Source organism: Geotrypetes seraphini, chromosome 11, assembly GCF_902459505.1.
Source record: "Geotrypetes seraphini chromosome 11, aGeoSer1.1, whole genome shotgun sequence".
In the NCBI taxonomy this organism is placed as follows: Eukaryota; Metazoa; Chordata; class Amphibia; order Gymnophiona; family Dermophiidae; genus Geotrypetes; species Geotrypetes seraphini.
In genome coordinates, this window is record NC_047094.1 from 98171500 (window position 1) to 98188606 (window position 17107).

General features: G+C 43.1%; 1 protein-coding gene across 1 annotated transcript in view; it reads right to left on the reverse strand.

Moving 5' to 3' along the window:
• Positions 1 to 16215, reverse strand: part of PHACTR3 (phosphatase and actin regulator 3) — a 312301-nt gene extending 296086 nt beyond the window's left edge. The window contains exon 1 of the mRNA XM_033914120.1: positions 15984 to 16215. Within this exon, the coding sequence (XP_033770011.1) occupies positions 15984 to 16089 (106 nt within the window). The 5' untranslated portion in view covers positions 16090 to 16215. The remainder of the gene's footprint in view (positions 1 to 15983) is intronic.
• Between the last annotated feature and the right edge of the window lie 892 nt (positions 16216 to 17107).

The following is a 17107-nucleotide window of genomic DNA, read 5'->3' on the forward strand; positions in this document are numbered from 1 at the left end:
TGCATGTGGGAAAAAGGAACCCAAATTATAGCTACATGATGCTGGGTTCTGTGTTAGGAGTCACTGCCCAGGAAAAGGATCTAGGTGTCATTACTGACCTACAAATGCACTCACTCAGCTGCCTCTTATTACCTGTCACTTATATCCTCTATGATCCCCCCCCCCCCCCATGAGATCCACTCAGCTGGTAAGTCCCTCTTATCTGTGCTTTTCTCTTTAACTGCCAACTCCAGACTCCATCCCCCATCCCTTCTGCCTTGCTGCGCCATATGCTTGGAGCAAGCTGCCCAAATCCCTATGCCGGACTCTGTTTCTGCCGGTGTTCAAGGCCCAGTTAAAAGCCCACCTCTCTGAGAGTGCCTTCAACTCTTAACTCCTCTCACCTCACCCAAAGATTCAGCCACTGGAATGGGGGATCTCTGAAACAATTATTGACAGGCCTTGACAGCCTATAATCCACATTGCTATAAATTAAGAGATATTAAGACTCAGTCTATTGGCAGCAAACCATTAGGCAGTAGCATTGAGACACCTCTTAAGGCAGGTAAGATCAGGGTTAGGGAAATCAAGTTAGATTATAACAGGGGTGTCCAATGTCGGTCCTCGAGGGCCGCAGTCCAGTCGGATTTTCAGGATTTCCCCAATGAATATACATGAGGTCTATTTGCATGCACTGCTTTCATTGTATGCTAATAGATCTCATGCATATTCATTGGGGAAATCCTGAAAACCCGACTGGATTGCGGCCCTCGAGAACCGACATTGGACACCCCTGGATTATAAGCTCTTCTGAGCAGGGACTGTCTGTAAATAGCAAAATGTACAGCGCTATGTACGCCTTTCAGCGCTCTATAAGTGATAAGTAGTAGTCGTAGTAATTCAAACAGCCAACCAAAAAAAATGTCAAATCACTAACCAAAACCACATTAATCCATATACCATTCATATAACCTCAAAGAGAGCTTGCCATCTAGCTCAGTGTTCTTCAACCACCGGTCCATGGACCAGTGCCGCTCCACAGAAATTTCCTACCAGTCCACAGGGCCAGCACGTGCATCAGGCCCAAAACAGTGTTCTTCAACCGCCGGTCCACGGTGCAATCGATGCGGCGTTATCTTCGAGCCGGCTCCCTCTTCCTCACTGATTCGGTGCGTAAAGCCACGGGCAGTGGCTCCTACGGGCATCCTGCGCCTGAACCGGAAGCCTTCGCTCTGACGTTGCAACGTCAGAGGGAAAGCTTCCAGATGAGGCAGGGGACGTGCAAGGTGCAATTAGTACTATTATGGGGGCGGGGTCTGGGGTGGAGATTGGGTAGAGATGGGCGAGGTCTGGCCCACAACTTAGCCCAGTGTTCTTCAACCGCTGGCCCACAGTGTGATCGATGCGGCGTTATCTTCGAGCCGGCTCCCTCTTCCTCACTGATTCGGTGCGTAAAGCCACGGGCAGTGGCTCCTATGGGCATCCTGCGCCTGAACCGGAAGCCTTCGCTCTGACGTTGCAAAGTCAGAGAGAAGGCTTCCAGATGAAGCACGAGACGTGCAAGGTGCAATTAGTACTATTATGGGGGCGGGGTCTGGGTAGAGATGGGCGGGATCTGGCCCACAACTTAGCCCAGTGTTCTTCAACCGCCGGTCCACGGACCTCCACAGAATAATTCTTTTATTTCTGCCGGTCCATAGGTGTAAAAAGGTTGAAAAACACTGATCGAGCTGATGGCGCAGCACTATTAAGAGGTTACCAAGACAAAGAAAGGTTTTAAATGGTTTCTAAAAGACAACAGATTCTTCTCTGCACTCATGTCCCATGGGAAAGAGTTTCATAATTCAGGAGCCGCAACAGAAAGAGCCCTGGAAATCGAGCCCATTTACCTTATTATTTTCAATGATGGAACAGATAGCAAACGCCCTTGACAGGAGCAAAAACATTTCCCCTAGAACATTAAGGTTGCCTGCTTCTAATTAGTGAGGCCCTTAAATGCCATCACCGTCAATTTAGATTTTATTTTGGTTTCTTAACAGGTAACCAAATGGAGGGAAGCCATTAGAGACTGGGCACTTTGGGCTCCTTTTACGAAGGCGCGTTAGTGGTTTAAAGCGCGCAATAGCGTGCGCTAAACCGCCGACCGCGCTAGCTGCTACCGCCACCTCTTGAGCAGGCGGTAGTTTTTCAGCTAGCGCGGGGGTTAGCGCATGATTAAAAGGCGCGCGCGCTAAAGCCGCAAACGTGGCTTCGTAAAAGGAGCCCTTTGTCTCCCTTTTGACACTTGCAGCATTTTGGGCTCATTTTATAAAGCTGCGCTAGCGGTTTTAGCACGCACGCTAGACGCTAACGCCTCCATTGAGCTGGCGTTAGTTTTTCTGCATAGTGTGGGGGGGCAGTGCGCGCTAATCTGCAGCGTGTGCCTAAAACGCTAGCGCAGCTTAATAAAAGGAGCTCTTAGTATAGTGTATTTGATATCTGCTATACTGCCCTTCATTTAAAAACACTTTAGATTTCAATAAAGCATAAAAACAATAATGTTCAAATGTCCAATGGACAGTTACAAAAAAGTGAGCAACAAAACTTTCGACTACTACTTACCATTCCTACAGTTCTGCCAGATATATTGTCAAAAGCCCAGCAATACAGCTAGCCTTGTTTCAGCCAGAAAGCAGAGAAACTTAACCCTGAAGCTTAAGAGAGCTGATCAGTGCAGCAGCTCTTCAATAGAGGGTTGCGTGGGGACAGAAATCCCACCCATCCCTGCCTTTCCGTCCCCACCCGTCCCCGTCAGGATCCTCTCCGTCCCCACCCATCTCCATCAGGATCCTCTCCGTCCCCACCCATCCCCGCAAGGAATTACCTCCATCCCTGCCCGTCCCCATAAAAAGTAGCAATTACTTCTGATCATCAATTCCACAGTTTCTTTTGTGTTTGCACTGCTGTTTTCCTTGTGGAATCTCTTTGATGGAACTCTTTTTTTGTTTTCTGCTCAGGTAATTAACTTATAAACCCCCTCTTTTACTAAGACTGACATCCATTATATTATATGGACGAACCCTATTTCCAAAGCCTTCCATCCCCGTGGTAATCCCGTTGGCCAGAGGGGGGTCCCCGTGGGAGTCCTGTGGGTTAGGGGCGATTCCCATGGGACCCCCGCAGGACCTGCGGGATTCCCGTGATCCCCGTTCCCATGCAGACCTCTACTCTCCAACTAACATGGAGCAAGACCCTGTTTCTGTAAAGATTTCCCAAGAGCAGGAGCCCTGGGAGGAGTGGAAGCAGTATGAGGACAAACACTCCTTTAAACCTAGACTAGGCACTAGTAAGACACAGCTTAGGAAACAGGCTCCAAGTCCTTTAGGCACACACCTGCTGAAACTGATTGAAGTGATGCAGCAGAGGAGCACCTAGGAGATAGAAGGCTGCAAGCAGCCTGTGTAGATTGCTGCCGATGCTGTTATAAGGTATTCCTGTCTCGCGGTTCGGATGGGAGGGAGAGATGGGTTAGCGGGGAGGGGGGGGATGCATGGCGGTGGGCAGAAGCGTTGCTGCTGCCGGTGACTAGGGCTTATTTTCGGGGGTAGGGCTTATATTAAGACCTACCCGAAAATCACGCTAGGGCTTATTTTCGGGGTAGGTCTTATTTTCAGGGAAACACAATAGCAGAAAGGGTATAATGAGAGAATCATTTACAGTTCAGGTATCAAAGAGAAGGGTTTTCAGTTTCTTCCGGAACAAGGTGTAGCTAGGCTCTGTTCTGATTGTTTTTGCCAGAGATGGAGCTTGACATAGTGACTTGGGCACCTTTCATTGTCTTTATGTCTTTAGGTCATTTTACTATTGTTATGCTGTCAGTTTTGTTAAACTGTACTTCTTGTATACCAATTTGGGTGAATCTCTTCATAAAGACAGACTTATGTGCCTTTATATCATTTCTCATTCTGTCTATGCCCTCCAGGGTGTTTACTGTGGTGAAGATATGTATTTTGCAAAGCCTAACTTCTAAATCTTCCACAATGTGCTCTCATTTCAAATGCATATTACCTAAATTGAAATTACATTGGTTGTCTATAGTACAGAAAGTAAAATTCAAAATCATAGCAATAGTTTATAAGGTTTTGAGTAAGAGTCTCGCCAATTATTGTGGCAGGTCTGCACCTACTGTATACCAACCTATTCAATGTTTGAAATCAGTTGATAAGAATCTGCTGATATTTCCATCCTTTCATGTTTAGAAGGATTTTGCTCTGCCATGTTTAAAATAGCTGCTCCGCAGCTATGGAATTCACTACCATCCAGTTTGAGGGAAATTCAAAATTGTGATTGTTTTAAGAGAGAATTAAAAACTTCCCTTGTTATCCAGCCATATCAAGTTTAATTTTACACAGGAGTTGCCATACTGTGACATCAAGCCCAATATCCTGTTTCCAACTGAGGTCACAAGTATCTGGCAAGATGCCACAGAGTAAAACATGTGATGTTCTGCTTATTCTAAGAATAAGCAGTGGATTTTTCCATCTTAGTTCATTTTAAAAATCACAAGAAAACATTTTACAGTACATTTCAATGAAGCATAATACCAATAATGTTCAAATGTCTAATGGATAGTTACAATACAGTGAGCAATACAACTTACAAGGCAAAATAATACAAAGAAAACAGATAACCAATAAACAGATACAATTAATTAATACAATAAAACAAATAACACCAAGACATACAACAGATAGTTACTGTCCTCTGAAAGCAACAGAGCTAATAATACAGAGTAGTGAAGAATAAAAAACAAAATCAAAGAAAACAAAACAGAGGAGGAAGGCCTAGTTGCAAAATTATGCTTCCAACATCTCCCCAAAAGCATTTGTAAATCAACGTCTCTAATCCTTTCTTAAACTTGTCATAGCGACACACAAAGAAAGGGAATTCCAAGTAAACAATCGAATATCACCCAATGAAGTTTTGAATAGAGACGGAGAACAATATCTGCTTCCGTGAATTGCTGCTAACAGTTGAATCAAAAATTGGGACAAGCAAAAAGAAAAATTGTATGATTTACTCCCAAGACCGCTGAGGCAGCCTAAGAACTGAAACACTGACAGTATCGGGTCTTTTCATCTGAAATAAAGAAATACATGTCCCAGCTCAGCAGGCTTCTACACTCTTCATTGTGTTAAACTTTTCATAGGACACTTCCATATGCAAGTATGCAGACAAACATTCAACAATGAAAGAACAACAAAATAAAAGCTTTTCTAGCCCATGATGGAAGAGGTAAATGGCATAAGTTAGAATCATGTGATTAAGACAGGTGAGGAGAAGACAGAGGAAGAAGATAATTTGCCAAATAAGATGGTGTCCTAAAAAATGTCTTGTAGGCAAAAAAAAACAAAACAGAGCAATAAAGTGTAGAAGATAGAAAGTGAGGCTAATTGGAACAGTCCACACGATAGAATCACCTCACTTATCAGGGTTAAATCACAAATTATATATGTAGAATTCTTTAGTATAGTTGAAGTCTCATAGAAGCAGTCAACAACTGGAAAATCTTTGTTCACTTATCCTTTATTGTTGTATACTTTTGCTTGCCCCAACAATTGTATGCCCGACGGGACCCGTTTCGCCTAAACAGGCTTTCTCAAGGGTTCCAACAGGGAGCACTTATTTTTGGCGTCCTCTCGTTTACGGGGCAGGAGCTATGCTTCTATGAAACTTCAACTATCTAAAGAATTCTGCATACATAATTTGTGATTTAACCCTGATAAGTGAGGTGATTCTATGGTGTAGGCAAAAAAAAAAAAACAACCCAACAATTTCAATGGATATGCAATATTGCAGGAAGCTAAATGTCAGAAATTAGCAAAAAGGAAACACGGTTATATTTGTTTAGCATGCAACGAAGTTTAATGGCCACGTTCTGAATATTCTAGAGGTGCTTGAGGTTTGCCAACTTATGTTGGCATGTTTGTTTCTTAGACTCTTACCCCCTCTTTTACTAAGGTGTGCTATGCTTTTTAGTGCCCGATACATATTATCGCGTGTTACAAATGCGCTAAACGCTAACACGTCCATGTTATCCTATGGCTGTGTTAGCGTTTAGAGCACGCATCGATTTAGTGTGCACTAAAATGCTTAGCGCACCTTTGTAAAAGAGGGCCTTAATATACCATCTAATAATAATATACCATATATATGGAAGCAATCAAAGTACTCAATAATCAAACTGTGATCAGCATGCAAAAGAGCAATAATTATAAATAGGAAAGAAAAAGGAGCAAAGGGCAATCCGGAGTTCTAGCTGAAAGGGGAAGCTGCTATCGGCAACTTCAGTTACTACAACAATAGGCCTCAAGATGCCATTGCGAAGAAGTAGGCCTTCAACATGGTTCTGAATGTCAGGTAGAATTGATCACAATAAAGTGAAAAAGGAAGAGAATTTCAGAGGGAAGAAGCAACACAAAAAAACAGTACAATATCTAGTTGATCTGAAATGGGAATGATAGACACATAAGGTGGATATTGATGTTGAACGGCAGCACAAAGGAGTCAAGAAAGAGTATAGGTAGTGTGACCATATGGCTCCAGAAAAAAGGGGACGGATTGAGACATCCGGGTTTTACTTCCATTGAAAGCAATGGAAGTAAGGAGAACTGATTGAGACATCTTGGTTGCTTTCAATGGAAGTAAAACCCGGATGTCTCAATCCGTCCCCTTTTTTCTGAAGCCAAATGATCACACTAAGTATAGGGAATAATCAAAGAGGATAAATAGGGTGGGACTCCCATGCAGATGATCTTATGCTGTATTCTGTGGAAAGTAAGGAGCCAGTGGTGTTGGATAATGATCCTGCCACAATCAAGTCATCAGAGAATGAGAGTGCGTTCCAATTCTCACTGCCTCTTTATTTAAACAAGCTATCGACAGAGCATAAAAAAACCAAACTTTTGGTAACAAAAGAGATCTGTGTTTCAAAATGAAGTTTTGGATCAAGATGACATCCCACAATATTCAAAGATTCAGCGACTCGAATGGGGGAGGACCTATGAAAGAATGACTGACAGGCCTTGACAGCCTATAATCCACATTGCTATAAATTAAGAGATATTAAGACTCAGTCTATTGGCAGTAAGCCATTAGGTAGTAGCATTAAGACACCTGTTAAGGCAGGTAAGATCAGGGTTAGGGAAATCAGTCTAATAAACTAGTTGCCTACCACAAGTATAGTAGTATATGGCAGGCTTTAGGGACTGAATCAAGGTGATAATAAGTAGATTGAATAATACAGGAGTGTCAAATCATGGGAGACAGAAAGGAGTTAAAATCTACACTGTGCCTTAAGACCCTGGGCATGTCACTTAATCCTCCACTGCCCCAGGTACATTAGATAAATTGTGAGCCCACCAGGACAGATAAGAAAAATGCTTGAAGTAGTACCTGTATGTAAACCGCTTTGAGTGTGGTTCTAAAACTACAAAAAGGCGGTATATAAGTTCCAATCCCATTCCCTACATGAAGCATGATAAATTCTAGAACAGGGGTGGGCACCTCCGGTCCTCGAGGGCCAGAATTCAGTCGGGTTTTCAGGATTTCCCCAATGAATATGCGTTGAAAGCAGTGCATGCTAATAGATCCCATGCATATTCATTGGGGAAATCCTGAAAACCCGACTGGATTCCTGCCCTCGAGGACCGGAGGTGCCCACCCCTGTTATAGAATCTAAATAAGTAGCAAGCCATCTAAGAACCTCATCCATAGGTCACAATTGAAGAGTCTTGAAAAAAAAGCAGCCATTGATCCACTAAATCAGTGGTCTTCATTAATTTTTAAGCTGGGGCCACTTTAGCTTCTAATGAGCTGAAGGAGAGCCGCCAAATATCTTCCCAAGTGAAGCCATGACACTGCTGACTAGTGTGTGTCTATGACATCCATCCTCACAGCCCACCTTCAAACTTCAACGGGGTGTACCTTCAATGGTTGTGAGCATTTCCAAATACATTCTTTTTCGTCTATTGAGAAATGCCATGTCCTTCAAGCATGTACTCCTTCCCCATCTACTTTTCCCGTTCTGTGCTGAGCCTAGGTCAAACATGTGCAACTCCGGTCCTCGAGGGCCGGAATCCAATTGGATTTTCAGGATTTCCCCAATGAATATGCATTGAAAGCAGTGCATGCAAATAGATCTTATGCATATTCATTGGGGAAATTCTTAAAACCCAATTGGATTCCGGCCCTCGAGGACCGGAGTTGCACATGTGTGGCCTAGGTAGAGAAGCATAAGAAAAAAACCCCAGAAGGACAAAAAGGACCGCCATAGAGGGCTCCGGGCCTTGCAATGAACACTGCTCTAGACTGAAAGTGTTCTGAGTTTTCTGCATCTTTCCCAGAGACAAAGGATTTCTATAACCCAGAGGGCTCAAATCTACCACCTAGATAACAGACCAAGTTGTCCCTACCCCTAGATATGGTTTAAGCTGGTCCATTAAGTGTAACCTAGATAAACTAGGCCTAACCTCCTACAGCTATGCAGACAACATCATCATTCTCCATCCTTTCGTCCAACCAGCGCCCTCCATGGCAGACCCAATACACGTAACACTTGAAATAGTAGCAATATAGATGAAAGAAAACAAACAAAACTAAATCCCAACAAAACAAACTTCATCCTCCTCGAAAATAGTAAAACCCCAACCATAACAAACATAACAATAAACTCAATCTCATACCCCATTCAACCCAGTGCTGATAGACAGAGGATGTACCATTCAGTCACAAATCAACAAAACAATTAAAAAAATCATTCGCAGTCATGAGAAACCTAAGGCAAGTTCGAAAATTCTTCGACAGAAAATAGTTCCAAATTGTGGTACAATCCCTAGTCCTAGGTCTAATAGACTACTGCAACATACTATATTTCCATTGCCCAGCAACCATGATAAAATAACTACAAACAGTACAAAACACAGCCCTAAGACTTATCTACTCGCTGAAGAAATACGATCACATCACGGAGGCATACCACGACTCACACTGGCTCCCAATAAGAACATTAGAACATAAGAATTCAAGAAACATAAGAACATAAGAATTCCCATCTCTGGATCAGACCCTGGGTCCATCAAGTCCGGTGATCCGCACACACGGAGGCCCCGCCAGGTCTACCCTGGCATAGTTTTAGTCCCCATAACACTGTATGCTTCTCAAAGGAGATCTAATTTACTCTTACCCGTATCACTCTATGCCACTCTCAAGCGAGAGTACTTTTCAAATTCTACTGCCTACTTTTTAAAGCCACAAACGGAGACAGTCCAGCCTACTGGAACAACCGACTAATTCAATCCACCTCAACCAGACACAGGAGAACCCACACACCATTCACGCACCCTCCAACCAAAAACGTCAAACGAAAAAAACTGTACGACAAGTGGTGGTGGAATATATTACCTACCCGTACATATGATAAAATTCTACAAATTGGAATGAGGAGTTCTTGATTTTACTCAATCTATTAATAGACTACCAAAGATTATAAAAGGGTATGTTTGGAGAGAATGTACTTATAGAATTTTGCATAGGGCTTATTTTTCCCAAATTCAAGCTTTTCATGCAAATTTAATAGATACCCCAATTTGTATTAAATGTAATAAAGATCCTGGCACATTATCTCATGCTTTTTGGTTGTGTCCTTTGATTAACTCATTTTGGTCTGCCATCCTATTATTTTTGGGTTCTTTATGGGGTAATTCGATAGTGAGTTGTCCTAGGGGAATAATTTTTGGTAAAGCATCAGCTTGTGGGGTTTTTGGCCAACTAAAATGTCTTTTATTTAAGAAAGCCTGTATGATTGGGTATAAATGTATTATGCAATTTTGGTTGCAGAAAGAATCTCCAAGTTTTTGGCATTGGAGGAATCAATCAATTACATCGCTTATTTTTATTTGAGAGTTGGGAGGTTCGAGGTTCGCCTAAAAAAACTCATCTTTTTATGGAGGTTTGGGATCCTTATATTCAGAATCTTTCACCAAAAATACGAAGTTTGGTTATCAATGATTTATTATGAAAATTAGGTTTACTAATTACATTCCAGTTATTTATTTTAATTCTTTATTTTTGTCAACTTTCATCCAGGGTGAGGGTTTTCATTTAGGGGAAGATAATGGGTAGGGGATGGAATTAAGGGGGGTGTAGATAAGATTGAATTAATTCATATGGAAATTAAATTTGAAAGAATGATTTAAATTTGTATGAAATTTATTGTAATTCTTATTGTATTGAATGTATTTTTGTATTATCCTATTGTACTGATTATTTGATTCTTTCAATAAAAATTGTTATACATAAAAACTGTACGACAACCTCCTAGCCACTCGAGCAGCAAAACTATACCACCAACTCTCCAACTTACTGATCTCGACCACAGACTACAAAACCTTCAAAAAAGAAACAAAAATCCTACTATTAAAAAAAAACATAAAACCAAACTAACACAGCTAGATCTATCTCAGGCATCACTTGCAATACTCTCTAATCCTTAGCAACTTAGAAAATGTCCAGACTACTCCTTATGTACCTCTAAATGTCCTGACAATTCATATGTAATCCGCCTTGAACTGCAAGGTAATGGCGAAATAGAAATCACTAATGTAATGTAATGTACTTATCTTTGTAACACTCATAATTTGCTCCTCTCCAGAACCATCCTGAACTAAAAGTATGCCCAACGCTCTAAGCCAGGGGTGTCAAAGTCCCTCCTCGAGGGCCGCAATCCAGTCGGGTTTTCAGCAATGAATATGTATGAGATCTATTAGCATACAATTCTATTCAATTTATTCATAGGAGATATGACCCAAGGGCTTAGAGGAAAAGTGTCACTGTTTGCCGACGACGCCAAACTATGCAACATAGTAGGTAAAAGCAGTGTGCCTGACACTATGACGCAGGACCTACGGCAGCTGGAACAGTGGTCGTCAACTTGGCAGCTAAGCTTCAATGCTAAAAAATGTAAAGTGATGCACCTAGGTAAGAAAAATCCACACAGAACTTACACACTAAATGGAGAAACCTTGTTCAAGACCACGGCAGAACGTGATTTAGGAGTGATCATTAGTGATGATATGAAGGCTGCCAATCAGGTGGAGAAGGCTTCGTCCAAGGCAAGACAAAGGATGGGCTGCATCCGTAGAGGTTTTGTCAGCAGAAAACCTGAAGTCATAATGCCGCTGTACAGATCCATGGTGAGACCTCATCTGGAGTATTGTGTTCAATTCTGGAGACCGCACTATCGGAAAGATGTGTTGAGAATTGAGTCGGTTCAGCGAATGGCTACCAGGATGGTCTTGGGGCTCAGGGAACTCACGTACGAAGAAAGGCTAAAAAAACTGCGGATGTACTCACTGGAAGAACGAAGAGAGAGGGGAGACATGATTGAGACCTTTAAGTATATTACGGGACGTATAGAGGTGAAAGAAGATATCTTCTGTCTTACAGGGCCCTCAGTCACCAGAGGGCACTCGCTGAAAGTCAGGGGAGGGAAATTTCATGGTGATACCAGGAAGTACTTCTTCACCGAAAGGGTAGTCGATCATTGGAACGAGCTACCTCAGCAGGTGATTGAGGCCAACAACGTATCAGATTTTAAGAGAAAATGGGATATTCAGTGGGATCTCTAGGGGAATAAAAGTCAGGGAGTGGGTCATTGGTGTGGGCAGACTTGATGGGCTGAGGCCCTTTTCTGCCGTCAATTTCTATGTTTCTATGTTTCTATACAATGAAAGCAGTGCAAGCAAATAGATCTCATGCATATTCATAGGGGAAATGCTGAAACCCGACTGGATTGCGGCCCTCGAGGAGGGACTTTGACACCCCTGCTCTAAGCAAATCCTGTACTACAATAACCATCCTGGCAATTATCAATCTAGAACAGGGGTAGGCAATTCCGGTCCTCAAGAGCCACAACCCAGTCGGGTTTTCAAGATTTCCACAATGAATATGCACGAGATTAATTTGCCTGGACTGCTTTCATTGTATGCAAATTAGTTTCATGCATATTCATTGTGGAAATCTTGAAAACCCAACTGGCTCTCGAGGACCGGAATTGCCTAATCCCTGATCTAGAACTCAGCCCAGCCCAATCCAGTTCCACAAGACATAAACACCCTATACTCCATTATCTGCACATTGAATACTAGACAAGTCCCTGCAGCCGATTCATCACATGTGTCAAGCAATAGTTCAGTTCCTAAACCAAAATGAACCATTCCAAAGGTCTGCCCCAGTAAGGCTATTCTTATGTTCTTATAGTCCAGGGGTAGGGAACTCCGGTCCTCGAGAGCCATATTCCAGTCGGGTTTTCAGGACTTCCCCAATGACTATGCATTGAAAGCAGTGCATGCAAATAGATCTCATGCATATTCATTGGGGAAATCCTGAAAACCCAACTGGAATACAGCTCTCAAGGACCGGAGTTTCCTACCCCTGTTATAGTCTGTTATTGAGACAGACATGGAGGAAGCCACTGCTTGCCCTGGATTGGTAACATGGAGTGTTGCTACTCTTTGAGTTTTTGCCAGATACTAGTGACTTGGACTGGTCACACTTTGAGGACAGGCTACTGGGCTAGATGGACCATTGCACTGACCCAGTAAGGCTATTCTTATGCTCAGCAGGATGGGCCGCAGTATAATCAAAGCCCTTCTTTTTAAGTTGACTTACTGGTCCACCTACCCTATTAAGAGTCTCTTAATGTAGGATTTATTCTTTACAATTCTACTCATATAAAGCTGTTCTTTCTTCAGCCCCACCTCTAATCCACTTGGTTGTGCTGTCTTATCATGGCTTTACAGGTTTTTTTTTTGTTTTTTTGCATCTTTTCTATGTATAACAATTTTTATTGAAAGAATCAAATAATTAGTACAATAGGATAATACAAAAATACATTCAATACAATAAGAATTACAATAATATTTCATACAAATTTAAACTTTAAAATTTAAATTTTAACTCAAAGCCTTTCCTTCTTTTTCTTGTCTCTATGTTTTCTGAGTCTGTCCACTAGATTGTCAGCTCCAAGAAGCAAAGGCTGCCCATTTTAGGCACTGCATATATCCGGTATGGGCTATATCATGATAGCAATAAATCATAAGGTGCTGAATATTCCTTCACCCCACCCCACCTACAAATACAACATGGGAAAAAGAGTGGAAACTGAAGATGTGTTCCTGGCAAAGTATTATTATAAAATAGAAATGATTGCCATTACCCTCTTACGTTATAAATGACTTATTCTTTTTGTATTGATTATTGGGGGGGAGGGTTGTCTTTGTTTTGCAACAGTTCACCACTGATCTGAATTTTCTGCTTTATTGTTTTCTGTTTTAGTTTTTAGATTTGCAAAAATATTTCACTGGCTTTTGAATATATGAAATGGGATATCAGCCCCTCCTGAAGTAATCTGTGATAAGCGCAATATGCTTTCTGTGGATCCTTTGTCAGAACTGGGGAGACCAGCTGGCTTCATTTTGGCAAGTTCTCTGAGAGTAGCAGAACTACAAGCTAACATTTGTCATGGAGTAAAATCAGGAGTGGATCACACTGGCCTGTTAAAATGGAGCCCAAACATACTGCTACTACTTATAATTTCTATAGCACTGCTAGATGTACACAGTACTGTACATGATTAAAACATTCAACCGACAGTCCATGCCCAATAGAGTTTACAATCTAATCAGACAAACAGGACAAGGGGGTTAGGGAATTTTTCAGGAATGGGTACTTTAAAAGCAAGTGGGGGGTTAGGATCAAGGGCCCCTATTAAAAGTTACAGTAATGAGTCCTGGTGTGGCAAAGGGTGTGAAGTCCATAGAAACTGAATGGGCTTTTTTTGCATTTGCCATGCCGGGATTCGCTACTGTGGCTTTGCAAAAGGGGCCTCAAGTCTTGCTTCTTTCCTTGGCATGGGTGGTGGCTAAATCCGATTCTCAAAGTCTGTTTGTCACTGGAACCAAAATATGCAAATTAACCCATTTCTTGAAACTGTATGCAAAAATCTTATGAATATTCCTTCTGGATATCCTAAAAACCAGATTACTTTGCAGTCCTGCAAGAGTCAGAAATGTCCACTAGTGTGTGTGTGTGGAGGGGGGATGGGGGGGGGAGGTGGTATTGTGGTTCTGTCTTTTTGATTCTTAGTTTTGTTCCTCCTGGGCTAATGTTCAAGATATCCTTCAGACTATGCATGAGATATATTTGCATAGATCTTGCCTAAGAATCAGACTAATTGACTTATATCTGATATGCTTAAAAAAAAACAACCCCCAAACAGCTCTGTGGGGAGAGGGGAGGAGGAACCAGAGTACAGAAGCGCCTGATGTCATGTGCTGAGCTGTCAGTGGAACCCTTTGTTCCTTTCCCCTTAGGGAAGGGTGTAAGGAGAAGGCAGGGGGAGGAGTGGGAGCTCTGCTTTTCAGCAGATACCATTACAAAGCAAACCCTAATTTAATGGATGCACTCAATTCTGCAACCATGAAGGTCTTCCGAAGAATGCAGTTATGAAAGAAAATTAAAATCCCATTTTCGTGTCTTGCTTGGGAGAAATACTTTCATATAATTCAGTGGTAAAAGCAGGGAATCTGCCACAGCAACTTCAAGATCTTGAAGCTTTCTCCTAGTTACTCATTTCATTATTAAATATAGTCAATAAACCCAAATACCAGTTCTGCCTATGCTCTATCTGCAAGGTATTTTGGTCTCTGCATATACAGCCCAGTTCTTCTATCCCTGTCACTCTAGAGATAGACTTTCCTGGATGCTTTTAATAGGACATTGTTAAACAGACTTCAGAGAGACAAATTTTCTGTCAGAAACCCTAGACCCTCCCTCATCTCCTTATTCTGTCTTATAAATAAATGGGACACACACGCACCTAGATATGACAGTCTCCAGAAATTCATCTCACACACAGGCCAGACTCCAGAAATTCATTACACATACATACATGACTAAAGGATGCCTATCAACCATTCTTAGTTTAATGTTGGCAAGTGAAAAATGACTAATTCCCCTCCAGTCCCCTTCCCTGCAAGGGAGGTTAACCTGCAGATATTAGTGTACTGGAAGGTCACAAAGCCAGTGTTCTTTCTATTGGCAGAGCTCAGCAAAGCAGAGCCTCACCAACCTGCTACATATAAAACGCCTCTGGAACAAAAACACTTCCCAAGAAGATTATGCTCTGTGCCAAAATTGCTTTCTTGTTAAAAAAAAAAAAAAAGGGTTTAATTATTATTCTGCTTCCGCAGTCTCCATGGCGATATCTTCCAAGCACCAGGCCCCCTTCTGCTCTATTATACCCCTCTCTAGAATTTGTGCTTGCTCTATTAAACTGAATTACAGTCTGTATCCTTTTCACCTGAGAGACTGTATTTATAAAGTTGATCGTGCCTAAACCCTGTAGAGCAACATCTTGTTGGCAAGTTTGACTTCTCTGCACTGCCATTATTCAGAACCAGAGCCCTGAGGGATAGTTCCTTTTAGGCAGTTGTTTGAGTAGGAAACTGGGGTGTGGTGACCCTGTTACGGTTGTCTGGAACATTCCTGCTGGATATTATTATTTTTTTTTTTTTTTGCCACCCTCTCGCTTCCCAAGCAAAGGTCTTGTGGCTGTGACTGCCACCTGCAAGGGGGACAGAGCCAGAAAATGCCACCACATACCAGACAGCGCAAGGCCGGATGCTCTGGCAAAGGAAGCCTGGAGAGCAAGACTAGGGGAAAGCAGTCATTGGAAATAAAACATGACCACGGCACTGGGAGTCTTAAATGCTAATTCATTTTAAAATGTTGATAAAGTACGTCTGGATCGTGATCTTATTTGGGATGATCCATTAGTGGGAAAGCCCTTCCCAAAAATTAATAATAATCTATGATTCTTTGACCTTGTTTAAAAGACTCCTGCTTCTTTCCCTGCCTGGAAAACAAGTGCACATGAACTTTCATAGAAAGGAGCATGGCTCTACCTGGGTTCTCTCTGGCTTCAGGTGCAGTTTCGGTGAGGATGCTGGAGTCACTCTGGGACCGACCTCTCTGGAGAAAGCACCCGGTCCCTTCCTCCGATGTAGCCATGGAGACCTCTGACAGGCAGGGAGGAGAAGGGATGGAGCCCCAGCAAATGCTCGAAACCAAAGGGGGAGCCGATCAGAGCCAGTCAAGGTCAAGAGAGGAAAGGACTGGAAGAACCACAATGGCATCAGCCTGATTCCGGCGGCATCTCTCCCCCCACCCCCCCCTCCCTCCCTCCCCCCCCAAGCCGGCTCTCTCACTCCTCAGATTCTTCCGGAAATAAACCGGCTCGATCTCATGCTGGCCCTTTCAAGGGACTGGGAGTACAAGAGAGCCGACGCGTTCGCCCTCTTTCCTTCTGGATCTGGTTTCGGAGAGGCGAGGGGTGGGGATGGGGGGGCCCTTCGTTTGCCAATGGCTTGGATCCGGCGCTGCTCTCGGAGCATCTGTTGGAAAACATTGGGATTCTACCAGCATCCCCTGCGAGCCCGAGTCTGACGTCAGCGGCCCCGGGCCAGGTGTGCGCCCCAGCTGTGACGGGCGACCTTCCAGCTGTGGGGCGGGAGGGGCCGGGCGGGCTGGGATTCTTTCGGCAAAGACGGCGGCGCGGTTACGCCTCCCCTGCATCCATGTCCTGCTACTGGTGCATCCCCCCCCCCCCCCCTGCACTCTTTTCTCTCTCCCTCCTTTGGGTAAAATGAACGCCCGGGTTATTGCAAAGCTCGGCCTCCTTACTCCGTTTTTGGTTTTGTTTTTAGCACGGTGTGCACGGGAGTTAAACACATTTCACCCGTACAGCCCGATGGACCAATCAAAGTTCAGCAGGGTTAGCCAGTCTCCGCCCCTAATCACTTTCGCCTGCTGCTGAATTTGGGCGATGAACGAGGTCAACTATTAGCTTGACCGATCTCTGTCATTCCAATAATTCTCATTTCCTGAATATCTCTTACCGGGACTCTACTCTTTTCTTTATGTCTGGGCACGGGATTGAATCACTTTTTTTTCGGGGGGGGGGGGGGGGGAGGGGAGAGACAGAGGCAGGGGTCATTTTGAGAGAGGAAAACTGGATATTTTTTAGCTA